Source organism: Larus michahellis, chromosome 1 (genome assembly GCF_964199755.1).
Source record: "Larus michahellis chromosome 1, bLarMic1.1, whole genome shotgun sequence".
Lineage (NCBI taxonomy): Eukaryota > Metazoa > Chordata > Aves > Charadriiformes > Laridae > Larus > Larus michahellis.
Window position 1 is genome coordinate 68,591,871 of NC_133896.1, and position 26,480 is coordinate 68,618,350.

At 50.5% G+C, this 26,480-nt stretch overlaps 1 protein-coding gene and 1 long non-coding RNA gene across 4 annotated transcripts in view; one reads left to right on the forward strand and one right to left on the reverse strand.

Annotated features, from left to right (window-relative positions):
* LOC141742445 (uncharacterized) overlaps positions 1-5,601 on the forward strand; it is a 23,443-nt gene extending 17,842 nt beyond the window's left edge. The window contains exon 3 of one of the 2 annotated variants that reach the window (XR_012586703.1): positions 5,468-5,601. This is a non-coding gene — a long non-coding RNA (uncharacterized LOC141742445). Of the gene's footprint in view, positions 1-504; positions 1,892-5,467 lie in introns of those variants that run through there. The other variant, XR_012586702.1, reaches the window with a different exon arrangement.
* ADA2 (adenosine deaminase 2) overlaps positions 1-10,282 on the reverse strand; it is a 23,016-nt gene extending 12,734 nt beyond the window's left edge. Inside the window, exons 1-3 of one of the 2 annotated variants that reach the window (XM_074584682.1) lie at positions 10,104-10,282; positions 8,722-9,047; positions 5,565-5,790 (exon numbers count right to left, since the gene is read on the reverse strand). In XM_074584682.1, the coding sequence (XP_074440783.1) occupies positions 5,565-5,790; positions 8,722-9,034 (539 nt within the window). In that variant the 5' untranslated portion in view covers positions 9,035-9,047; positions 10,104-10,282. Of the gene's footprint in view, positions 1-5,564; positions 5,791-8,721; positions 9,048-10,099 lie in introns of both variants that reach the window. The other variant, XM_074584691.1, reaches the window with a different exon arrangement.
* Positions 10,283-26,480: the final 16,198 nt, after the last annotated feature.

Consider the following 26,480-nt stretch of genomic DNA (forward strand, 5'->3'; position numbering starts at 1 on the left):
GCAAGCTATGGAGTTGTTTGCTTGCAGGCAGGTGGACTTCCCGGTCCATCCAGGCCTGACACTTACCTAGTGTCAGGGGCTAAGCAGGTTCAGATGCAAATACCTTCGACCATGCTTCATCTTTCACCCGAGTCTATTGTTTCCCCTCGGTAACAGTTACTGATCTTCAATAACGTTTCGTGTTTGATGTCTTGGCCCCCATCCTCGTGCAGTGCTCTGCAATGTTATATGGGAGATGTGGATTTCATTTGTGCTTTTATTATCTTCTTCCAGGAGGCTTCTGTGGATGGAATTAAAAACCGCCCTCCTAGAGATGTAAAATGTGATCTGGTCCAAACTCATAAACTAAGACATCCTGGGCAGGGACATCCCTTTTGAGTCCCTCCATCCCGCCCATAAAACGGAGCCCGTTCCCCCAGCATCTGCCTGCTGTTCCTCTCTCTAAGGACCCTCTTCCAGTGGCTGCAGTTTCATTTCTTCTTCACTCTTTTAATTTCTTTGCAGGGGAACAATTTTCAAAAGCAAAACTGTACATAAGAGAGACGCTTGTGCCACGTTAAGGAGGAGATTTTAAATGCTCAACAGCCAGGAAAATTCAGAGTTAAGGTTTCCACAGCAACTTCGGCTCTGCCCTCCCGCGCATTACAATAGGGGCTTTGGTGCCCATTATCACAGGACACTGGGCAACCCCAGCTGCTGTTCAGTAATCCATGACACAGAACTGACCGAGCTGGACCGTGGCGGGGGCAAGCAGCGTTTCGGGTGGGCAGCGGAGAGCACGGCAGCAGCGGGAGACACCGGAGCATCACCCTAGAAACCAGGAATGCGGGAGCCAGGGGGCATCTTGAAGGCACTGATCCAGCTGCTGGAGAGGAGAGGCTGTGCTGCAGCTTGGTGGGGCGGGGGAAGAGCTGGGGAAAGCATGGGGAAAGCAGACTTGTCCGCTCTCCTCCTGGCCTCAACCCTGGCCGAAGGGCAGCTCCCCACCAGCCCCACGCACCAGGGGAGAGCACCTGCCCGCAGCCGAGAGCCGAGTTCCCACCAGCCCTGCAAGCATCGAGGGAAAAAACCTCCCCGTGGATCAAAAGGCTGTGCAAGCCCGTTCTCGCCACCCCGCGCATCTCCGTTTGAGATAAAGACGGGCGGTTCGTCGGGCTCCCACCGTTTTCTCCCCTCGCCCTGTGAGAACTCGGCTCCTCCAGCACCCGGCTCCCCTCCCTGCCTTTAAATCTAGCTGTACAAACTTGTGGTTGTTTGCTTAGCCTGTGCTCTTGGGCTAGAAACAGCAATAAATCCCCACACCGCCCTGCTCCTAAAAGCACATAAATCAAATTGTGCTTTTTTTTATAATCCCCTTCCCTTTGAGACTGATTATTGATCCCTATAACTGTTGAAGATTTATTGCATAATAGTGATCCATCCTTGATAACTGGATAATCTCCTAAGGGTTCAGGGGCTTTTGCCATCAGTAGCTCATGCAGATGAAGCAAAGCTTCATAAATACATTTTTTTTTTGCTTCTTTGCTGGAATGGGCCCTCGCCAGTGATCAGGTGCAGACTACAAATAGCCTTCCATGTCATGTCATATATGCACTGAACAATGCCATTGCAATGCATATGCCCAAAGGGGCACAACTGAAACGACCAGCTAAGGATTATTTATTTTCAGCTGTGGTTTTGCTTTCTCTTTTCCTGTTTTTTTCTTTTTCCCTCCCTAACTGTTTTGCTTTCTTGCGCTATACAATGCAGAAGCGGTTTTGTTGCCTTGTTTTTAAAGGGATTCTTTTTCCTGCTTCTTTTTTCTGTTCTCGATGGGTAATTATACCCCTCTCCTCACCGAGGTATCTGAATGTCTTCCAGTGGTGCATTAAATAGTGTGACTAACATCTGTCACATGTGGTTCATTCGCTTTCTCTCTCTTTCTCTCGTCCCCTCTTCTTCTCCCCAAGGGGAGACTTGTAGAGGGAGTGGAGTGCTTTGTTTCCGCAGTAGATTTTTATTCTCTTCCCCCCCCCCCCCACCTTGTAATGCACACATTGCCCTATTTTTCTGTGAGATAAGGCAGTCGGAGGGCACGGAGGGGAAGGTGACGGTGGTCGGGGCAGCCGTTAGCGCCCAGGGGAGTTGTCCCCACAGCCTCGGCCATGGTGTCAGCTCCCTCACAGATGACTTCATCCTGGTGATAGAGAGCTCCGCTGGGCCGCCGGAGCTGCGCTGCTGGGCATGGCCTTCATCTGGGGAGGGGATGTGTGTGTGTGTGTGTGTATGTGTGCGCGCGGTGGTATTTTACAAATATCTGGAATGTCAATGCTGTTTCCCTAAATATCCAGGGGCATGCTCTTGCTTTCGAGACGGTGGCCATTATGCTGCATCTTAAGGAAAAAAATGTCATTCTCCTATACCGTAATTGATTGCGAAGTAAATAAGTGAGGATTATTTTTTCTTTCAAGTCTCCAAGCAAAATTCCCTTCCTCTCTCTGTCTCCTGGCCCATGGTCTCCTGACTCTCATAATAGCATCCTTTTGGAAGCTTACCAGTAACAGAATACTCCAGGGTCTTGGCCCATGAGACGTGTGTTTTGAATAGGAATGATTAAACCTTCTTTTGAGGGAAACAAACAAAAAGACTTCCTTCCAAAACACACACACACATATGTATATGTATGCATATGTACCTAAAAATGCAAACAGCAGAAATGTAATGCAGATACCTCTCTCCCTCACCCCTTCCTGGTCAGAAATGAAGTAAGGTGAAAGAGGTGCAGCCTCTCGGAAACATTTCCATTGTTCCCTTCACATTTGCTGATCCACCCTGTCTTGCATGAGAGCCCTTCCCTGCTGCCATATTCCCTTGATACTTCCTTGAAACCACCCAACTATCCATCCGTTCCTTCCTCTGACATCTGCTTTCTCTCAGCTTGTCAGTGCTCAAGGGCAAAGAGGAGTGCAGGAAAGAGGTAGCCTGGGATGCACATGTTCGAGTGACTGGGAGAGTTTCCAGAAAATGAGAAGCAGAACAGATTGGGGCCTATTCCTGGCTAGAGACCTATTTCCAGGCGGCCAAAAAACATTCCTAACCCCTAGACTAGTACCCGGGGATTAGATGAAAATAGGAGGGGAAGCGCCTCAATGTGGCTGTTGTTCATGTGTTTGCACATTATGCGCAATGACTCCTCTGCGATTTTGTGGTGATGAGCACAGAAGGGCAAGAAATGAAGGACAACGTACTCAAATAGGTAAGTCTGAGCACCCAGGATGCGAGAGATGCATGTTTGTACTTGGCTCTGGCACGCGTTTCCTGAGGAAAATCACTTCATTGGTCTCTGCCTCAGTTTCCCCTCTGCCCCTGGGGAAACCCTTGCAGCGGGGTCTGTCTTGTGTCCCTGTGCAGTGCCTGCCACTCTGAAGTCCTGCTCTGACTTGTGGCTACTAGACATTATTGGACAACGAATACAAAAGAAGAGAATGCTTCTGAAAAGAAGTCCTGTTCCCAAACAGGACCAGGGGGAACCAAGCAATGCACAGCTCCACCCTCCTAGATGTATGGGATGCTGTGGCCTCAGCCAGAAAGGGACATCACGTTACGGAAATACAACAAAGGGTTGCTCCCAAGACAGTTCTGAAATACCCAGTGCAATTGCTTGGGCTTCAAGGAAGTGAAGCTATTTCAAAATCCAACCTCTTGCACATTATTTATGGGTTTCCTGGTGGGGCTGAAGAGGGCTGGTGCTGTGGTCTTTCCCTCATCATCACTCCCAGTAGCAATGGAAGGGAGCTAATGGGGAACCAGTGTTCTCTTTGGAAGACGTAGATAAGTAACTTTTCACTGGATCTTATTTTTCCACCACATGTCAGGGCAGTTGAGCCTCAGGGTATAAAAGGTCAAGAGCCCTGGATCTGGCAGTACCTTCTCTTTGCCTTCTGGAAGTGCTCAGATCTCTGCAGGAGGTGGGTGGTGGGTGCCTCAGAGAATCAGCTCCCTCTGCCCTCCCCCTTGCTGTTGTTGGGGAGGGAAGGCAATACCATGCCAACGGTCTGGCAGCTCCGCAGCTTCCCAACCTTAACTTCCTTTCCAGATATGTAGAGCACAGAGACAGATGGCTTCCATGTGGAAGGGATACCAGCTCCCTAAGTGTTAATAGGTCTCTAAGAGCACATGCACTCGCTGAAGACCACTACAGTAAAAAACATGAAGTTTCACTTCGGGAATGCTGTAATTAGGGTCACCCACATCACCTTAATCCAGCCTTCTCCTTGTGTGTTGGCATATCTTTAATTATATGACACCCCGTACTATTTTTTTCCACAGGACCCCAGTCCCCTGGAGCACCGCGGGTGGCATTGCCCTCTGAATGGATCATTACTCAATATTTCCCTTTGTCCTCATCACTCAGTGTCTGAATTCATGCATTATTTAGTGTCCTCTCTCCAGCCCCCAGCACACCATGCAGAACTACACGCTTCCTCCTGGCCTTTTTGGTGAGGCTTTGGACCCTGGATCAATGGACCCTGGTTGGGGAGATAGGGCTCCCTCTTCCTGCTACCACCAGCCGGAAGGGGAACCAGGCTGTTCCCACCCGCCTGTATGTGATTAAATGGTAGGAGGTTGCTGAGCAGCCAGCTAACACCTGGTCCTGATGAAAGGCTGCCAGCAGTTACAGTAAGAGCTGCCTGCAGGGTGGGGAGCTCCTCCAAGAGAGTGAATGATGGCTTGGGGCGCCATCTGAGGTGTGAGCTCCTGGACAGCTATAGAACGCCTCGCCTGTAAGGGGAGAAGCTTTGTTACCAGGAGGGTGTTGAGGCGGGGAGTGCCACCAGGCAGAGCACCTCTGTGTAGGGTTCATGGTCTCAGCCAGTGCCCTGGCTGGACCTAACCCCTTCTCTGAGGGTAGGAGGGCAAGTTCCTGGTGCCTGGGGGTCCTGTTGGAAACGAGTGCCCTATGCTTCAGTGTGGTGGGTGTAGCGGGGTTTCAAAGAGAGCCCTCAGAAAATACGGATGATGTTTGGAAGAGGAGGCTGGGTTGAGTTTTCTTTTGGGTTGCTTTGGGTTTTTTGCTAGCGCATTAACTAACAAGAGTAGTTTGCCCAACTTCTTGCTCTGAATCAAGTGATGACTTTACAAATGACTTCTCTGCTGTTAGGGAGACCCTGTTCCTCAGCTACCTGACTTCCTCATCCTGTTCTTGGGTACCTCAGTGCGTAAGACAAGGTCTTTCACCATGCAGCCCTGTCCCATGTTGGGAGCATATCCAGCTGGGTGCTGAGGAGAGGTGGTGGCAGGTCACATAAATCTACTTAAACCCCTGTCTTCAATATGTCTGTGCAAAAGACTAGAGTGAGGGTGGACAGAAAACTTCAGTTTTGATGGTCTCTCACTCTGGTGTACTTAATGCTGCAGCCTTCAAGTTCTTATATTGCTATTCGCTTGGTCTATGTATGTAGCCCTAAACAGAGTTCCCTGCTTTCAGAGCAGCAAGCACACGGAAAAGCTGGACCAGAATGATCCCATCAGCTACACAAGACTATCATGAAGTACCGTCAGGCTTGCAACTCCTCTTCACTCACCTGCTATCGAACTCAGTCACGTTGCGCAGCTGTTTCCGGTAAGTCTCCAGCAAAACCCACTGGGAGCACTGGGCTGGCACTGGGTGAGGAGGGTGAGGCTTGGAAAAGCGAAACCGAACGGTGCCCGTGTGGGTGAAGCAGATGTAGCAGTCGGGGAGGTAGGTGGCATTGTACACCAGCCAGTCCACGCTCAGGATGGCATAGTCATGCAGGTGTAAGACAGCACCTGGTGTGAAGGAAAGTATATCCTAATGAGACGAGGCAGCTGAAAAGCAGGAACAGAGTTTTAATGTGATAATAGTTTGAGTTTGCCCATCCAGGGGCATCTGGAAATGCTTCTAGATGGCTGTGAGTGACTTCTCCCAGCAGAGAGACGGGGCGGCTGCTCTGCCTCGCTCATGTGGCCCCCTCCACATCAAATGTGGGGCAGGCAGAGCCTGACAGCTCCCTGGGAGCGGAGGGAGGGGGGAAATCAATAGGGAGCTCTACTTCTCCACTGGGATGGAAAATGCTCCGAGTTATTAAAGGTCTTTCAGACAGACTTTGCTGTGAGCTGGCTCGGGCCCCGCTGATTTAAAGAGGAACTCGCACAGTAGGCAGCAGTTTACAAGGCGCACTAGCTGACTGGCAGACCTGAAGCAAGCCTCTGTATCTAAGCTGTTTGAATCCCAGCCTCAAATTCTGCCGTCTAGTCTGTGTCTCTTCTTTCGTCTCTTTGCAACTCTGGCGCGCACCGAAATCCCAGACCATGACATACCGGGGAATTGCACTCGGATGCAGAAGTACCGTCTACTTCTACCCCTTATCAAAAGCATGCTCGCTTACGTTGTGCATCTGCTGCTGGCCAGCACAAAGGGCCTTTGGGATGTTCTGTTATTGTGCAGTATGTTGGCAACTGCCAGTCTTCCTGGCACAGGAAGCATCACCTGCATGCTCATCGTCCTCAGCCCATCCTTTCGTTTTGCTAAAATCTCTCCGTTTGCAGAGACTTCTTATGTTACTGGTGCTCGAATTGAACTTCACCTTTGTTAAGGGACGATACTGTGAGAGCTAAAGTCTTACAGATAGGTAATTTATTAGCCTAGGGGACACCTCATGGTCAAAATAGCTTTGATGCCCTTAGGGGTAAAGGGAGAACAAGAGTAGGAGGAACAAACCAAAAGGCTGGTGTATATGTGACTTTAGACAAACTTCAAGACTATAATCTATAGTGGACTAATCTAATATAGACTATAATGTCTATAATCTCTCACTATGGAGGGTCTGACTGCTAAGATGCTGAGCAGCTGTGGTTACTGCTGTCACCAGAGCTAGCATGACAGAATGGGCATGCCACGGCTGTCTAGATCTGACCCTCCTCTCACTGGCAATGCCACCCTCTTTCCTATGGGAGCAGCAATAGAAATTACAATAATGCTTGAAACAACGGTAATTCCCCAGGATCTCTGATCAAGACTGAGGCCTCTAAGACTTAGGTCCTACTCAAGCAGTTACAATGGTGTGATCTTTGTCCTAAAAGCTTACATCTCTTGCAAAGATTCTAAGAACCCATTTTAAGATCTCCTGGATTGAAAAGTTGGGGGTTTTTGTTTTGATTCCTCCTTGGTATCAAAGATACCCCATTGAAGAGGGAGGTACTTTAAAATTCCTTACTGTTCAGTTCAGCAATGAAAGGGTAATGGCAACTCTGACATCTCAGTCATTTATGGTAACAGATTAGGATGCTGCAAACCAGGGATTCTTTTGCCACATCAGAGGCTGGGAGGGAGAAGCAGGGAAGTGAGGAAGGTGGCTCTTATCCATGTGCCAGTGTCACAGTCTTGCAAGTGAAAAACGCTCCTGTGGAGAAGCTGCCTCCCAAATCTTCCAAAGCAGGACACCAACATGTTTCCAGGTAGCCAGATGGGTAAGGCCCTGGGACTTTGCATCTAAAGAGGGACTGCCTGGGACGGTGGCCATAGAGTTTAGAGTTACAGGGATATCGGCAATGTCTGCTGCAACTGTCTCGTATCTTTAGTTAAAGAAGGCACCTTGTTCAAATGCTTCCTTACTGAACCAGAGATGCAGAGGGAGAATCTAGTCAGTTAGGACTCAAGGCCTTCCTCCTGTGATCATCTCAACTTTGTGCTTCTCTGCTGAACTGTCAGTGCCTCGGGGACATGGAGACACCAGGCTTCCTGCTACACAGCCTGAGTGGCTTGGATTTCCACTTGGCTACAAATTTCTTCTCCTCCTTTCCATCACAACCCGGAGTACTGAGCTCTCAAACACTGCTCGTCAGAAGATGCACAGGGTGATGTGGCGATGGTATCCGACAATCTCATGCCATTATCTAACCTAGAATGTTCCAAATGCCTTAAAAACTATGTATGTGCTGCAGAGTGCAGAGACCCCTTTTGTCATAGGGCATGGCAGCCTATTAGCACATAGCTTGCTGCACAACAAGGGAGAAACAACATCTCTAAAGACAAGAGGAGAAATGCCTGCCCTTATAAGCAGACATCTCCTATAAGTGCACAGAGTAGAACATAATTAAGAAAGACTGAGAGAATACAATAGCTTCTACGTCATGTTCTGCAGGTCACATCAACACAGGCTTTAACTACCCTTTAACAATTAAAAAATGTGCAGTGTTGGAGGTAGCGCCTTCCTTCTCTAGTACACCCAGACTTTCCAGTAGACTTCCAGGCCTGCTACAGAACCACCTGCCCAAAAATTTATTGGGGGATGCAGCACTTATGGCTAAGTAGTGGGCTAAGGCAAGGTTGGTAGCCTGTCTGTGGTATGTGTGGAAAAAGGAAAGGCCCTGGCTGGAACACGCTGAACAAATATAAGTGTCTGTGATGTCTTGTTGTCTTTGCTTCCTCTGCCCTTTCCCCGCACTTGAAAGACTGAAGGATCCATATTGTAAGTTATAGCAAATGCTACAATTGCTGGAAATGTGCATTCGTCCAATCTTCCTCTCTCCCCCTGCCCCGTCCCCAGGCTCAGAGGCAGGGCTCTTCCTGGAACCCAGCGAGCTTGATTTACAGCTCTTGTAAGCTCGCCTGCAACCAAAGGTCTGCCACATCTCCTCATGCTTTGTCCCAGCTCTGGCATAGAAAGCAAAAGGTGAGAGGAGGATGACTAAGACAAGCAACCCTTGGGCCAAGCCTACCTTTCGGCATGCGTTTTAAGATGCTGAACACCACGCTCCGATCAATGAGGCCTTTTGCCCGAAAGAAGTGCATGCTTGGAGGAAACTGTCCCGTAGTCATGGCTGTTGCAACCTCCTCCGTCTTGAGGTTTACGAGCTTTGTACTGAGCTGCTGTTCCTGTCTGCTCAGCACCAAATTGCCACCTGTCTGATGGGCTTTCTCCTCCTGCATTAGGGAGTCCCGGTACTTCCAGAGTGGGGTAGGAAGGCAGAGGGAAGCAAAATTCAGGAGAAGGTATGCCAGCCTTATGCCTTGCCCGGGTGGAGGCTTCATCTTACTGCTGCACCTGAGGGGGAATAAAAGAAAATCAGACCGCTAGCATAGGTCAGAAGGTGACATCTTAGCAATGACCCATGGGGATGTTAAACTGCTGGCCCATCCTGCAGATGTAGTGGGTTAATCAGATGTTCGGGGGAGCATCTGGTACCTGTGTCCCCTGTACTTAGGACTATGCATTCAGCGTTCCCCATGATGCTGTCTGCACACAGCAAGACCGTGGGCAGGCTGGAGAGGAGATGTTGCTCCCCAAGTCAGGCTGGCAGCACATCACACAGACCTGCAATCTGGCAGAGGTCTTGCCCTGGAACTGGGGAGTGGTGAGGTCAGGACTCTGGCTCGCGAGCTGGGATGGAGCCCCCTCAGAGCAAGGGATGCTGGTGACAAGGTGCTGGCCGTGCTGCCAGCATCCCAGGCAGGGAAGTGGGGGGCCATAGCACTTCAGGAGCTTTTAATTTTTGCTTGAGCTTATCAGATCCTGATTTCCTACAGTCAAGGCCTTGTTGCACCCCTATAATATATTCCAGCTATCAGAGGGGTTACTTTATGGGCAGAAACCCCCTGGCTTCCCCTGCAGTAACAGAGATGTGTCCCTTCCTTGCAATCCCAGAAGAAAGAGGACAGAAGTAGTACATGGGAGTAGTGAGAGATCACAGGAGACAGGCACACGTGAACTCAGAGAACTCTGCCCTTCCCAAAAAAAGCACAACTGCAATATAATCCTTCAACACCAGGCTTTAGCGACGCTCCACACCAATCCCTCCAGGCTGAAGTAGGCTGGAGAAAGGCTCAACATTTTGAAATGGTCCCCTGTGAATTACACAGCAAGTCCCTGCTTGCGCATGTGTTTTCTCCTTCCAGCCTCTCCTCCACCCGTGGTGCCTCCAGCCCCTCAGCCTCCGCCCCATCAGTGGGTCCTGGGAGATGAAGATGTGCTGTGGGAGCAATCCGCTGGGAGCAGGGTGGGAGGGTTGGACACAGCCCCCTGTCAGGCCTGGCTCTGAGCTGAGCGACAGAAACATCCTAGAAGGCGCTATCTTATCCCTGGTGAGACTGACTCACTTACTGTTAACTTTCCTCCTCCTTGCATCCAGAGCTCATCCAGCTGCCGCCCCAGAGAGCAGGGAGCAGTTATCTCTCTTGCAAGCCGGCGCTGTCCCAGCAAAGATAAAAGAGTCGGGATCCGTCCCGGCAGTGCGGAGCGAGGCTCCTGCCGGTGCAGACAGTTCCTCTTCCTGTGCTGTCGCTCCGGCTTGCTCAGCTTTTATTTATCCCCGTCCCTGCCGCTTCATGAATATATAAAGAGGAGGAGGAGGCAGGGGAGGTTATGAGAAAGCGGGACACATGCGCCTGGGCAGGCTGAGCTGGGAACCAGGGGGTCAAAACAGCGGGGTCACCTACGGGAACCACTCCAGCTCCTGTACAGAACAGAGGTGGACTCTTTAAGTCGTCATTGCCTGCCAGCGAGGCCATCAGGGGCTTGTCTCTGCAGCCCTCCCACGTACCCTGATACACGTACGCAGCTTTTAAATATCCTGGAAGAGACGCTTAGGTTGTCGTTCCTGGTACGGAGAAACTCTTAAGCCCCACTCAGACTGTCCCAGGGATACATGTGAGCTTGGGTATTTAATCTGACGTAGAACACCACACGTTTAATGCCAATGACACTGCAAACTCTGCTTACTAATAGGTTTTTATCCAACCAAACAGTAATTTGTAAAGCAGCTTTAAATGATCTTGCCCGGTCTTTGCCAGCTGCCTGAACCAGGCAGATGTCAATCCAAACGGCTGCATCGGGCACACAGGGCTGAACTTGTTCCTGGGGACTAAATCCAGGTGGAGGTGGGTATGGCTGACTTATTTATGTTTAAATCACAACAAATATTGTGATTTCACCATTTTATTTTGCACAGTTGAATAGACTGAGTTTTAAAGTTATTTAAAGCAGATGTTACATAAACAGCTTCCAGGGGAGAACAAAGTCCATTTGGTTTAATTTAATCAAAATTTTAACGATTTTAATTTTTTTAATTAAAAAAGAAAGATCTTGTAAGACAAGAGCTATTGAAAACAACCCACAGCAGTCACAAAGATCGTTTTTGAGGCAGAGAAAGTAGAATCTGGCCAATAATACGCTAAATTTCATTAGCTGGCACTACTGCAACAGACTGAAAGCGGGGTGGACAGGCCCCCCTGAATATCCCAGCTGGACAACTGCCAGCTTTTCCTCCTTTCTTGGTCCCTTCACCCTTTGCTGTCACTGAGATCAGTCCCAGCATCCATGCAGGGATGAGCCAGGGTTCCCCAGTGCTCTCTGAGCCCCAGCCAGGGCAGCGTGACCAGAGGGTGGCTGCGGCCCCTTGCCCACTCCACAGCAGGATGGAGTTTTGAGATTTCATGAGTTTTGAGATGATCCTGTTTCCCCAAGGGAGATCAGAGAAGTGGAAAGATGACCTGACTATGCTTTGCAGCAACTATTAGTTTGATGAAAGCAACCCAAGGATGGGAGGTGTGGGGAGGGACCGCAGAGGGAAGCGCGTGGAGTGGAAAAGGGACAGTTCAGTAGGGACGAGCATTCCACCTACAAATACCTTCAAGGGAACAATATAAGCAAAGGAAGGGAATTGCTCTAATTAGCTCAGGGTAGTAAAGCCTGGTGTTAGGACCATAAAACCAAATTCAGGCTAGGTAGTTAGAAAACCATCTCTGCAGTGAGCAATTGGGTGCTAGAGACAGGTTCCCAGGGAGGAGCATTGAGAGGGGTTAAAATGCTGTGCGGAGGACCTCAAATAGCAGCTCAGAGCCAGGCAGGGGTCTTGGAAGTGGCTGCCGGAGGGCCTCCGAGATTTGCAGCACTGGTTCATCCTGTCAAATCGAGTTTGAAAAACAAACGCAGAGTCCAGTGCTAGAACACTTCTTTAATGGGACTTTTCCACGTAAGCAATTGCAGACGTTGCCAAAAGAGTGCTGTACAGATGTTGCAAGGGTTCTGTTAGGAAATAAGGAGGTGTTTGACATGCTTTACTCTCTATTAAAATGTGGTCCATGCTCTGAAAACAAAAATCATGGGGGGCCAGCACTGGTGAAATGAGACCACGGCTGCTTTTAGACAGGATCTGTCTGGACACGGAGGGTGGAAGGAGGAGGAACAGGACAACCCAAGCAAGTGTTGCCACCAGTCAGGAGCCCAGTTTGTGGGAGGACATGGGTTCCTCTGGTGCCTGCAGACATTGACAGCTCTGGCTGCAGACGTCCCTGGGAACCAAGGCATGGTATAGGAAGACTTGTCCCGTATAAAGGACCAACAAGGAATGTTATAGGGGTCATTTCCATGCCAACGCACCTCTCGGCTGGTTTGAATTCTTGCTGAGAAGTGGGTAGCCTTCTGGAGGTTGTGTAATAGCTCTGTGTGTCTGTCCACGAGACCGTGATTGCCGTTCCTGTCCAGTCTTGACTGGCTCCTAAAATAATCTTAAACTCCCTGGCTCTGGTCCTGCTTGCTGTTTAGCTACTGCTGATAGGGGCACCAGTCATGCCCTGCTCCTTCATCAAATGCCCCAGCTATTCCCTGATTTTCTTGGGTGGTTTCTAGCCCAAGCTGACCTCTCGGCTGCTGCAGTGTTCAAAAGCCCTGTTTTAAGGCTGCCACGGGTACGTCTGTGCAAGCTGCAGGCACACCCTTTCTTTATGCCCAGCTGCACATCAGATGCACGTGAAGCTTTAAATAGCTGGTGGCCACCACTTAGTGTGCTCGCAGTGAATTCCCCCTGGTTCAGTTTCAGTTCCGTGTGCGAACCAGTTTGTTGGTTGGTTTTGGTTTGTGTTTGGTTTTTTTTGTTTTGTTTTTTCCAAACCTTCTGAGCTTCTTGGAGGCAACAGCTACCATCTCCTCCAGCAATTTTCCCCACCTCTCCCTCCTGCATCTTCCCTGCTGCTGCCACAGCTGGGTGTCTGCTCCCAGTGTTGAGAGCCTTGCAGGAGCAGTGGTGCAAAGGGGAGCACAGCACCATCCCCAGTAGCTGGGGAAGGACCGCAGAGGCAGCAGCAGCATTGGGCTTGCAGACGTTGCATTTCTCACTTCATCTTTCAGCTTGGCAGTGCTTTACAGCATCCTGCAAAGTCCATCTTTCTGCTGCAGCCTCTGCCCGGACGATCAGCTTGCTGTGTGCCACTGCACGTCCAAGCCCCAGATTAAGGCCCAGCAGTGCATGTAGATGATAGCAAAAGCTACGGTGATGACAAACACAACAGAGGCTGGACCTAGGGGTGGTGCAGACACGGCTGTTTCCTGCGCGGTGCAACCCGTAAGACAAATCCAAACCAAGGATTATTTCTGATATTCCTTGGGTGTATCAGAAATGTGGGTGTCTTTTAGCTTCCTAGCCTCTCTGAAGTCTAAGATATGCTCTGGAAATATGACTGTAAGGCCAGGAAGAGAAGGTTGGAGACGAGAAATGCGTTCCCAGCGATACCAGTTAGCTATCCTTTCTGTGCCAGCTGCCTCATTTGTGAAATGGGACCAATTCCCTACCCACCTGCCCTGCTTGACAGTGGTGATTATTCACCGTATCTGATGGTGAAATAGCCACACTCCCCGGGCCAACAGCTAGATGACTCTGGTTTTAAAGCAAGTCCGTGTAAGGGACATACATACACTCATTTTGAGAGGAAGACTGTGATGTGGGACAGGGGGCTAGAAGTACAAGGGCAGACGCGTCAGTGAATGAGGGCAGGCTGTGGAAAGCCTGCTCCTTGAATCCCCTCATCTCTGTTAGGCCTGGGAGAGACCCCAGTGCCAGTCCCCTCTCTGAAGCAGTCCCAGCCCCCAGTTAATGCATGCGAAATGCTTAGAACATGTAAAAGTGCTTAGTGCTATAAATTATTATTAAGAATAGACTGGCCCAGGATGTTTGGGATGATTAAAACCTCCCCACTGGCCTGCTAAATAACCTCTGCTTTGGTCTGGCTGGGCACGGATTGGTATTATTTATTTTTTTCTATTTTTTTCCCCCTACTTTGTGCCCAGCCAGGCAAAAATATGGGCCATTTGCCATTCAAGCAAGGAGGTCAGTGGGATCCCTGCAGCAGAGAGGGTGCCAGTCTGACATGGGTCACACTGGCAGTGTTGCTCCCCAGCCTCCAGCCAAGCTCCACTCACCCTCACAGTGCTCCATCCCTGTTTGGAAACACTCCCTTCCCTTTGCTGCCCAACCATGCCTCCATCCACCTGTCCTTCCACTCCTCCTCAGCTACATCCATGGCTATCTGATGATTTGAAATGAATAAGACACTCGAGATGCTGCAAGAACTGGAATTGGGCATGGAGAGAGCCAAGGAAAGAGCTAAACTCCCAGGTTAACGATGAATCACTCTGGGAGCGGAGTCATTGATTTGTAATCATTGCCTGGCTTCCATATATAATAGCCGTGAATTCCTCTGCCCAGCCACCGAGACAAGGCGCTTTGGGCTATTCCCAGCGCACCTGCAAAAATTCAAATCCGTCTTGCTCACAAGAGCAGGGCTCATAGCTCCGGGAGCCCAACAGCTTCAGAGGTGCTCGCCTTCTAACGAGTGGAGCCGGCGGCGCTCGCCGGCAGCAGCCCGCGCGCACGCCAGGCTGCCGCTGCCCTGCTGCTGAGCTGAGCTTGCAAATAAATAAGTCAAACCGCATCATTTCCTTCAAAATCTGACACCCCCCCCAAGGTTGTTCCCTGCTGCTGTCACCCCGCAGGGGAGGGTTGGGAAGGTGGAAGGACAAAACAAAGCGAGCCAGTGTGTATTAGCACCCTGTGGCTTTGGGAGCAAGCGTCAGGCTGCCAAAGGCTCCCAGGACAGGAGCTGAGAGCCCTGGGTATTTGGGGAAAAAGGCTCAGCACCATCCAGGGCAGGTCCCAAGCTGTCTCTGAGGTTTCTGTGCAAAGGCTCACAGAGAATATTAGCAAAAGCTTAAGTTTATTATTTATATTTTCTCCCTCGCCTACCTACTAGGGGCAAAAATGAGCACAAACCAGGCAACTGAAACACCCTGGATTAGCAAGAGTCCCTGAGTCACTCTCTCTAGGGAATGACTTTAGGGAGGGAAGAAGCTGAGTGCCACAGTGGCAAGTGGTTTTTTGTTTGGTTTTTTTTCATTAGTCACATCAGGTTTCCTGCCTGCCCTGGGTATCTATCCATCATCAAGCTGTGGTGGTTCCAACGGATCAGCCTGGTTTTCAGGGTGTTGGCCCTAGTATAACAAGCAGGGCAAAACTTCTGTTCCTAAAAGCTATATAGCTATATTCCATCTAAACATCCTCCTCACTCCCTGACTCCTTGTCCACCTACCTGGCTTCCTCAAACAAACCCTAAAGCAAAACACATCTCTGCCTAGACTCCTAGTGCCCCTACTTCTGCCCCGGGAGTCCATCATGCCTCGATACAGAGGAGCTGAGTTCATCCCTGATCACTCTGCAGCTGTAGGCATCCCCATGACCTCTGCCAGGACACCCTCTGTCTCCACAGTCTCAACCACCTCCTCCTCTCACTGGCTCTCTATTTCTCTGCATCACCCAGGCTGCTCCACCATCACGTAGACTTCAAGCCCGATCAGTGAGAAGTACGAGGCCTTGCAGCGGCACAGCACCATGGTTTCTCTCTCTCTCTCTCCCCGGGCTCTCACTAAAGTCCCACCAGAAGACACATATGCTACACTGCCTCCCAAAGCTATGGCTCTATGATACGCTCTAAGACTCCAGAAATGGTTTGGGAGAGAGGATAGCAAAAGCTGGGGAGCACACCAACAGCTACACCCAACCTGCTCAGAAGTCACCCCACCGTGTACAGTTTCTTTTCCTCGTGGGCAGGAGGCAAGCAAGTTGGCATTTAGAACAGGTTTTTGCTACAAAATCCACAGCAGTGAGGAGCATTTGAGTTAAAACCTGACTGCTCTCCCCAAAAGTGTCTGTCTTGTAGCCAAGCTTCATCCTGCCTAGGCAAACCTCCAAACTTTATTAAAGCCTTGAGATGTCAAAACAAGGCTCCTGCCTTGTTCCCTTTACAGGTACCTCCATACACCGTCACCGCAAATGCAGACACTGGCCTCAAGCCAGTTAGCTCTAGCAGCGCTGCCAGCAAAACATCATTCCCCCCAAGCGTTCCCCAGCTTCTTAAGCAGGGTTGCACTCTGTGGGGATTTATATCGCCATCAACTGTAGCAGCACCTGAGCAAGAGAGCTTAAAGCAAGGTGCAGGGTGCTCATCACAACAACAGTCGCCTGCCCAGGGTACACACTCGACAGCAGAGCCCAGCCACTTGGGGTCATTACAGTGAAAACTCAGAGCGTTTCTGGCGTGCCTGGACTTGTTCATCCTGTTCTTCAGAGGCCTTTCAGCCCAGCCCATAACACTTTGCCTCTTGTCCCCTGGCGCCTCCCAACCCTGTCCTGCAGGCAGTGATAGGTGCAACCTTACCTTCGCCTAAATTGCCGTATCACCCCAAGAGATCCTCTTTCCCTAAAGCACTACAGCACTACCTGCATCATCACAGCAAGCAGAGAAGTCCTCAATGCACCCATCCCAACCTGGGTGACCAGAAAGGCATGAACCACACAGTAAGTGTCGCTTTTGCGAGCCCTTCAGCAACAAGCTGCAATATGATCACTGACCTCACAAGGTGAGGCACAGGCAGAGGCTTCAAGGATATGGCTTGTAGGGTCTTTGAGCCAAACAGCCCATGTCTTTTGGTAGTCATGGGGATACAACCACTTCTCAGTCCACCCTGGGAACCGATAGCTCAAGCCCACCTTCTCTCAATCGCTGGCAAGCAGGCCTTGGCTCTTGAACTTCACTGTCAGCCTTGAGAATGGCTCTTGTGTGAGTAATACACCATGTGACAGGACAGGGAATGTGCTGCTACGAGGACCACTGTGTAACCTGGATCATCAGCTACGGCAGGAAGCATGGCTGCAGGGACCAATCTCTCTGGCTTACCCTGGGACCCACTCCACATCTAGCATCGCCACCTCCAGAGTGGCACGTTAGGAGCCCTGGGGAGCCATTATCACCGTCTTCCTAAAATTCCCTCCTCCCATGGCCTTCTTCAGTTTGAGAGACAGCCCTCATGGCTGTAGCACACATCAAGATTTTAGTATGGCACCTACGTGCAGGAACGCTGCCCATCGCTGCTTTGCATTATAATATGTGAGAGCTGTCTCCTTTATGTTCTGCCTGATCGATAACGTCCTCTGCAGATGGACAACTCTATTTCCCACTGTGTTTTCACTCCGTTGCTGACAGCCAAGGCAAGATCGCAAGCAACATCATGGATGAAGGCACCGATCAGCGTGTCAGCTGTGAGGAAGCAACAAGGGCCAGCTACTCCAGAGGGGAAGGTGAGGCTGGAGCTGGGGGTGGCAGCAAGGCAGGCGTGGGGCAGTGGCCACACTGGCAAAGGCACAGTCCCACAATACCTGAGCAAGACAGACAGAGCAGGTCTGGTGATGGTAACCAGGCTCAGCCAAGATTGCCGGGCAAGTCCGTGATGATGAGACAGATCCGAGGCCAAATCAGGAATTGAAGTCCACAGGCCAAGGTCTGCATAAATAGGGTACATGGCACAGGCATGGCTGCAACAGCTGCAAGAGAGTCCAGGTGGGGACCAAGTGAAAGAGCCTCAGCTTACAAGTGAACAGCAGGACAGGCCCTCACTGGGGCTTCACTGAGGCTTTCTAGGAGGGCTTTCTTGAAAAGAAACACTGCATGGACACTTGCACGATTATCTAAGTCAGCCCTGAGCCAAACCTCCAGGGGGTGTGCTCAGGGCCCTGACACTGGCTACCATGCTGCGTAAGCCTAGTATAGGTGCCAGGGTATAGATGCCAGGGTATAGATTAATCCATGTAATCTGCTGCCAATCTCCAGGCTCAAGCACCACACTTCCACAAATGCCCACAGTAACAGTGGGCGTTGTAAAGGAAAAGATCCTTACCAGACACCCCTCACCGGTATCCCAAGCAGCTCTCTGCCGGGCTGGGACAAGCCTGTGTTATAACCGCTGTTGGTACAGCAGCCTAATCCTCCCTTCTGCTTCCGTGAACACCACCAAGCCCTGCCATAATACAACCTGAGGCAAACCGTGCAGTATTGCCTGTGTGCTCTGGTTTCACCGAATCTTGCCTCTGACTTTCTCACGCTCTTGTTTTCGATCGGACGGCAAATGTCACTTAAATCTGGCTGCTGTTTCTTTTCCATCGCTGTGAGTTCCCTACAACTTCGAGCTCTAGTTTTCCTGCCCATCTGTAAGGTGGCCTTTGCAAAGATAAAGGCTGGGTACCACCGATGCCACTTCCTTGGCTTTTGGGGAAGGTACATGGCAGCGGAGGGAGGGATGGTTTGTGGTGTTATCATCAAGCAATGGTTTGTCACCCCTCTGCCTTCTGCAGCAGAGAAGTTCTCCACTCTTATAAAGATCTTACTCTCGTGGAAAGGATGTGGAAAGTTGCTGTAAAAAAAAAAAAGGAACAAATAGAGAAATTACCAGCTGCATAAAAATAACTGTGTTTTAGCAGTTTTGAAACAGCACTGGGGACTGAAAGCGGTGCAGTGCATAGGAGGGAACTCTGCCTCAGCACTAATACGTGCACGCACACACCTTCCTATGCTTAAACAGTATTCACACTTTCACTCTGGATAGGGAGAACTATAAACCAAGCTGAACTTCTAACTGATTCCAGCGATTCTGGCAGTTTCTGTTTATTCAGACCATTGTGAGTCGGACCAGAACCAGATCCTACTCACATCTTACTCAACTGTTCCAAACCCACCTCCAGGAGACAACAGGAGAGATGAAATGCTCAGCATTTGTGCCATCCGCACCAGTCCCTGAGGAGAAGAGGGGGCTGGCAGCCACTGGCACCCTTTTTGGACCAAGGTGAAGATGTATCAAGGTAGGAACGTAGGAGGGAGAGCAGGGCACTAGGTTCAAAGATTTTGGTCTAAACTCTGCATCCAAACTTCTGCCCTGGTGAGGCTCTACTGCAATATGAGAAATCACACTTAATAAAACACAGGAGGGCTGTGCCACAGGCACTGAGACACAACCAGGCTGCATCTTACTGGAAGGGACCGTCTCCATTACCGTGAAGAAAGAAGAGCCAACAACTGCATTTAGTCTGTGGACATCTTCATGTCTCCGAGACCGCCCAACCCACCTCCTCCCGCCGCAGTCCCAGCCCAGCGTGCATCGCCGATGGCAGCGCTGACGTAGAGCTGTAATTGCCAGCACAGGGACTGGAGCCAAGGGGAATTCGCTGAGAGAGTCGGTCTCTCCAGCAGCCTGTCAGCTCCTAGGTCCGCAATGGAAATTAATCACCAAAGCTCAAGGAAGCGCACCTTAAACAAAAACCCCACCGGCTATACCGCGGAGGCAGGGCATGTCCAGCCTGTTGAAATGACATTGTAATTAAAACTTAATAAAAAGTGGCGTTTATTGATGAGTTGTATTAACCTTGTCTAAAACCATTTGGACAAATTAAAACTCCTCTCGGTCTTTTCCTGCCACGTTAAAAGCAGCAAGGCATGAAGCAGATCAATAACAGTAGCCACATTGGCTCTTTGTTCGGGGCAGAAGAAAGCTTTGCTGTTGGAAAGCTTCATCTGGCATGGCTTCAGCCACCGCGACGCTGCCTCCTGGCCTCTGCCAGGGCCCCTGCTGGCGAGCCCCAAAAGAGATTGCCAGGGTACTTACATGGGCACATAAAGAATGCTCCCAAAAACGCTGCCGGGGACCAGCTGTCCCACTCTGGGGGACACTTCCAGGTTATTTGCATGAGCAGATATAAATGTATGCCCCGGAGAGGGCTGCCAAAGCCTCAAGGGCTGCCAGGGTACTCACCCGGGCACAAAGCAGGACCGGCCTCGGGGTGAGGCTGTCGTGGCCCCTGTATGTGCACGTCGCACCCCTGGGAGGGTGCTCCACGGCACAGCTCCTCGCCGGAGCATAAGCACCCAGGGCCCTGGGTAGCACAGCCATGGCAGGGTCTCACATCCCAGCTGGATCCCTCCCGGCTTCCTCTGCGCCGGCTACCGACCTGTAAAGCAGAAAGGCTGCCAGACCTTGAGCTCTTCCCTTCCCTCGCCCAGCTGCGTCCGTCCCTCTCCAGCCACACAACAGCTGAGCAGCTCAGCACCGCGCCACCTGCTCCCCACCTCCAATCCCCCCCTCCAAATCCCATGTGTGGCCACCTCGGGGACACTCAGCGCTCTGCCCCTTCAGCTGCACCCTCCTCCCACGGGGCTCCAGCCCCCACAGCGGCCACGGGGCTGATCAAGTGGCGTGCAGTGGCCAGGAAATGAGTGGGCACCATGGGATGAAACTCTAAATACGGATGGCCAAGGCAGGGTAGGCAAGTCAGCTCCACGCGTGCCTCCTCCCCACGCAGCCAGGCAGGGTGGGCAGCGACGGGCAGGAGAAAGGCATGGGGACAAACCATGGGGATGCTTCGGTCTTCCGTCCGCTGTTGGGGATGCGCTCGGTTTGTCACAATCCGCTCACAACGAGCAGTTACTGTGGCTTCTGCTAAGAGCTGCCCCTAAGCACACGCTCGCGTTTGCTGTCGGGTTTGCTTAGGCTGCGGCCTCGGTGCTTCCCCCTGCGGTCCTGCTGTGGCCGGAGTGCTGCTCTTCTCCCCCATTGCTCATCCCCTACACTTCAGCGGCCACTAAGCATGTGGATATGGTGGTTTAACTCCAGTTGTTCTCATAGGATCAAGTCGGCACTAGGCTTGTCCCTTTTTTTGGCTGCTGGTAAGTCCTTGGTCTCCGTTACAGCCAGTGCCACAGGGGAATCGCGCTCTGGCTGCCAGCAGCACTTCAGCATCCGCAGTTGGTACACAAACACTGCTGGTGCGATGCGGGCACCGTTCAGGGATGCTTAAAATGCGTAAAACACTTTTAGGGGGAAAACGTTTAGGAACTTTGTCTTTGGAAATGCCAGTGCTGCAGCACAGCCAGCGAAACCAACTTCTGGGAGAAAGAAATCTGTCAAAAAGAAAGTTTGCTTGTTTGCTTCCCACTTGAACAGGTAGTTAAGCCATGGAACTCACTGGCCCAAGGCATTTGTTTAAGGCAAGGGATTTTTTGCACCTTTCCACAAGCCCCTAGCACAAGCCCCTACTGGAGTAAGGACACTGCTGGCATCGCCCTTGAGCCAGCCCTCCAACCTTGCATTGCCCTCAGGGCTGTTCAGGATTACAGTGGGCATATTCAATACAGGACATTTAAAGCAGAAAGAGAGGAACTGGTTTGTGTTGGATCAGACTAACTCTTCCTCTCTTCTAGCGCTCTTTTTTTGCCAGAGGTCAGCATCATGTGCCGGGACACAAAGACCTCCATTAGATTGGAGCAGGAAAACATCCTTGCTTATGAAATCCTTCCCAAACTCCACAGGCAAAGGTTGAATTCAGCTTTGGTAAAAAAGTTCTACACCACCAGAACCTTTTGTTGCTTTAGTATAACTTTTAATATCATCTGTAAAAATGTTTGAGACCTGCTGAACTCTTCTCTGACTCCTGCTAAGACCCTTGGGCTCCATCGCAGGTGGCAGAAGCAAATTCCACAGGTAAGATGTGAATGGTGTGAAAAGATATCACCTTGTCCCGATAGCGTTTCTGATGTAATTGAATATCTCTGGATTTCACACAATGAAACAGGGAGATGAGTTCCCAGTGAATCATTCAGGCTGCTTATTCTTTTATGGAGTTTTATCAATCTGCAACCACAAAGGAGGGGAAAAAAGATTTTGACTCAACCCTGGCGGGGGAAGGAAAATGCCTTTGTTTTTACTGTGCAGTTCTGCTTCCCATTTGCATTTAGAGTTAAAAGTACTCCGTCTAGTGACAAAAGTAAGTTCTTGATACTTTTCCCCTTCCTGCACCTTGGCTTCATCTGGTCTTCTTGCAAAAGCAACGTCAACGTAGGAGATTAATGTAAGGGGTTAGTGAGCAAAATCTGCCACGCTGATAAAGGCATATGAAGAGGAAAACCCCGCTAAAGCCTCAGGCCTCCTGTTTATTCTGCAGAGTTGCAAAACATAAAAAATTCCCTGTTTAGTAAATTGGGGAAACATGGTCCGGAGCAACTGAGAGACAGATGTGGAACCCCATGATGTCAGTGCTACAGACTCGCTTTTCAAGCTAGAACAATACTTTAAAATTAAAAATTCATTACCCGGATCTGTGAAAAGCAAATGAAGCTCAGCCTTTCCTAACCTTGACATTTTCCAGACTGCTGGCCAAATCCACGGGTAGGACACATGCACGCGCATCCACCCCCACCCTTCAAAGGGCTAGCTGGTCTGACAGAGAATGCCTTTCAGATGTGACTTATCTTCTCTGAATGAGCTGTGACACCACCGAGTCCCAGCGTACAAGGCGCCATGCATCTATACTTCTAATTACTAAAACTGTCGGTGGCAAAGGCTTTACGGCTCTGGCTGTGCACTGGTCTGGTGTGGTCCCCAAAGACACAAACCAGCAGAAGAGTGGCTGAAAGCAAAGTGCAACAATTAGTAAGTTCATTTGATGGAAGACCATTTGCATGTGCTGTTGCCTGTTGCCGCTCCACTTAGCCATCGCAAGCATTGGCAGCCAGGGTCTGCTTTACTGACGTGAGGCTACCCTACACGCCACGCTCCTTGCTGTCTGTTTTGTCCCCGTCCTCCCCCAGCTCTGTCTGTAACGTGACAGTTTCTGCCAAACAATGTTAGTGCATTAGCCACTTTTCAAACGATCGCTTCCCCGCCGGGTAGGGTCTCTTCAGAGCGAGAGGATGGAGACCGCAAGCCTCTCAGCTCCAAAGAGATTTTTTCCCCTCTCGGGTTAGTGGTATTCCCTGAGCCCTGCTGATGAAAGACACAGATGTGTCTGCAGAGGAGCAGCTCTCAGTGCCTGCCTCGTTCCCCAGAGCCCTCTTCAGCCAGTTTGATGTCTAAGTGGAAGGGAAGAAAATAAGCTGACAGTGGGGTTACCACCCAGATGATTTTCTGAATTGATTAGCTGCTTTTTCATAGGTCTCGCAGACATACAAACAGCAACCTCGCTGGATCTCGCAAGCTAAGTAATGACCCCGGCTAGGAGAGCTCTAGAGAAAGACCAGCCATAATGATGTGCTGCTTCCCTAGGAAAGAAACAAAGGAAAAGCCAGGGGAAAACAACATGAAGGGAACTAAATAACAGCTGGAAAGAGGCAAGGGAAATGCAGCTTGCAAGAGCGAGAGAAAAAACAAGCACCTTTCAGCAGCAGTTCGTTTTTGACTCCGATTTTTATGTAAAGGCTGGGCAGACAAGGAAAAGAGAGCTCAGACCACAACTTTTTGAGGTCAGGGCTGTGAGCGCGGGACAGCCCGGTCAGCAGCTAAGGGCCTTCTTTGGGTGTGTTATGGTAGAGGTGACATTGTAATAAAACCCAGATCCCTTCGAGCTGTCATGTGCTGGCCAGCCCACAGCCACACGTGGGATCTCCAGGAGCAGCGTTAGCGGCTCCAGCCGTGACCTCTGTGCCAAGCAAAGCTGAGCTGTGCGGGGCAAGCATCATCCCTTACGCTGGGCTCCCACACCCCAAAACCCTCCTGGCCACGAGGTTTTCAGCCCAAGTGGGCCCCCCCTGTGCCGCAGATGTGCCACCAGCCCCAATCCCGTCGCCCCCGGCTCTCCGCACCCCTGTGGGTGGGAGTGGTGGGCAGCAGCGCTGGCTTTTGGTGCACACTCTCTGCCTGTCCAGGGTCTTGCACCCCAGCAGCAAAACCTCTTGGATCTGCAAATGGGAAGGGCTGCGCAGGGCTGTGGAGCCTGGCAGCCATATCAGGGCTTCCTCGGTTTCTCCCACCGTTTCTGAGAGGGAAGGCTCTCCTTCAGCATCCTTGGGCAGCCCCACTCACGGGGAAGATGCGTCACAGGCGAGGAGGGTGGGTGAAGGCCTCTCTGAGCGGTCCACAAGCGTCCCACTCAAAGCATGAGCTTCATGCATGCCTCTGGGCAGAGACAGGCTTCAGCAAGGGCTACCACCAGCCAGGCTGCGGGTGCTACCGGGGCACACTCTGATAGAACCCTGCAGAGATGATGGGTGGTGCTAAGAGGGGCGAGTTGTGGAAGTGGGGAGACTTAGGCTGGACTCCAAAGGACTATGCTAATTTGGATCAGATACTGAAAAATCTGTCTTTGAAGGGGGACAAGCGGTCCAGCCTTCCTAATCTTTTGCTCCTGCGTCCTCAAACCCCAGAATGATGCTGATTAGAAGAAGGAGGGTGAGAAGGGTGCTATAGAGCCTCATCTCATTGCTCCTTCCCATCTGTGCTGTGCTACTCCTGCCAGGGGTTTTTATTTGACCAAAAATAAATAAAAAAAAAGCTGGAAATAAAACCCACACACACTGTATTCCCTCTGCAAGCACCCCACCCTTAGAACTGCAGTCTGCTGCTCTCGGTGCCTCTAATTAGCTAAGCAAGGCAAGCACTCATTAGCCCCACCTGGGTCACTCTGCAACTGGGAAAGAGGAGCATTAACCCCCACATGGCTGCAGAATAAATAGGTGAGAGGCAGATTCGTTCCCTGTGGGTGCCTGTCTTGGCAGCAGGGTCCGAGGCAGCCTGGCCCTGGAGCAGGGAACCTTAGAGTGCCGGGATGGATGTCTGTGCAAGGAGACTGGGCATGCTGATAGTGCTCCTCTGCTGAGTCCAGTCTCCCTGTGAGATGCCATTAGCTGCAGATTTGGAGGGGAGACTTTGGGAGGGGGGAAAGGTTTGTTATAGCACTGCAATTTTAGCTGTTCTCATGCTTTAAGTGCTTTGCTGGTAGCATCTCCTGGAGTATATCTGCATGGGAATAGAGGGAGGCTCTGGCACGATGGGTACAACCGCAGTGACAGAGTTTGGCTTGGCACTGATCTGATGTTTCATGGCCATAACTTCAGAGGGCTAAGCAAAGCCAGCTGCCAGCTTAATAAAAAAAAATAAATCTTGGATATGTTTTTTGTTAAAGTTAGGGCACAAGGAGTAAGTGAGCACCAAAAACTAGTCCCTGTGCTGTCAGACAAGTATTTCTCTCCTATGTCAAGGTCTGTCTCAGATCAGGTATTTTTTTCAGCTGTGGCAGTGAAACCTAGAGCCCAGGGTGCCTGGTACAACACATACATCTGGGACAAATCAATCACTGCCTCAGGTCATTTGTAGCCTTTAAGTAAAGGCACTTATACGCTGGATTCACCCAAAGTGGGCAGGTGGGGTAAGTTAGGGAGTAAAAAGAAGTGTGTGGTTCCTTGTTCAGTAAAAAGTTCATTATTATTTTTAGGAAATTGGCGCTAAACCATCTAAGGCATCTGTCTGGGAAAGGACAAGAGAGGAATAGGAGCAACTGCCCTGCCTGCGGACAGGAGATGGTGAAGAACACTGAGCAGCAGTAAGTGCTGAAAAGAAAATATGCCTCTGTCCTCCTCTCTCTGGTACAAAGAAACAGCATGGGGCACAGCAGCTGCAGCAGCCAGCAGCCGGAAAAGGATGGAGAGTGCTTAAAATACTTCATGACTCTGACCGAATCTTGGGGCTGCAGAGAAGTTCTGCCTTCCTCTGCCTCCCCCACCCTGCAAGTGGGAGGAAATTCAGGGCAGAGGATGCAAGTGGTGGAGCCTGGCATGACACCCGTTCCAGGATTGGGAATTACACAGGGTATACCAAAAATATGTTATCCTGCCTCTCAGTCCTCCTTTGCAACTAGGGCAGAACAGTTAGGGAGACCCCCTGAGTTACCCAGGGCAGGATACACAAATGATTTGAAATAGTAAAGCAACGAGCCACTAAATCAGCAAGTGACCAGTGACTTCAAGTGACCTGCTAGCAACTGCTCACAGATGTTAGTTTTTTTTTTTTTTCCTGGGGAGCATTTCTCACTAGGAATTGATCACTGACATGGAGATGTCAGGAATAGATGTAACGGGCTGACAGCCATCGACCTGAGCTACTTAGCAGCCTTCTGGGTACAGCCAGCAACAAAACATTCCTCCTCAAACCCTGCCCTCTCCCATGAGTCTTCAGATGAAGGGCCAAACAGTTGGCCTGAGCTGATAGGTAGCTCCTCACTCAGCACCTTTGAGGTTCCCATGCAGTTTCCTAAGCAGAGAGGTTAAAAAGAGGTAGCCTAGGTATAGGTTACACGTGTACGTACACGGAAGTGTGCTCATGCACTCACAGGACTCCTCACATTAGTAACGCTATAGGTGTTTCTTGCCTATCCCAACCATGCAAGCCATCTACATGGGCAATAAAGCCTGTGGCTATTAGCGGTGGAGAGACTGTAACACACAGTTAAGCAGATCCCTCTATAGTCTTCCACCTGTAGCATCTAAGGGCATTTAACAAAGACCTGCTAATAAAATTGCATGTAGCTACAACTATATGTTAACATCTTAATTTCACAGA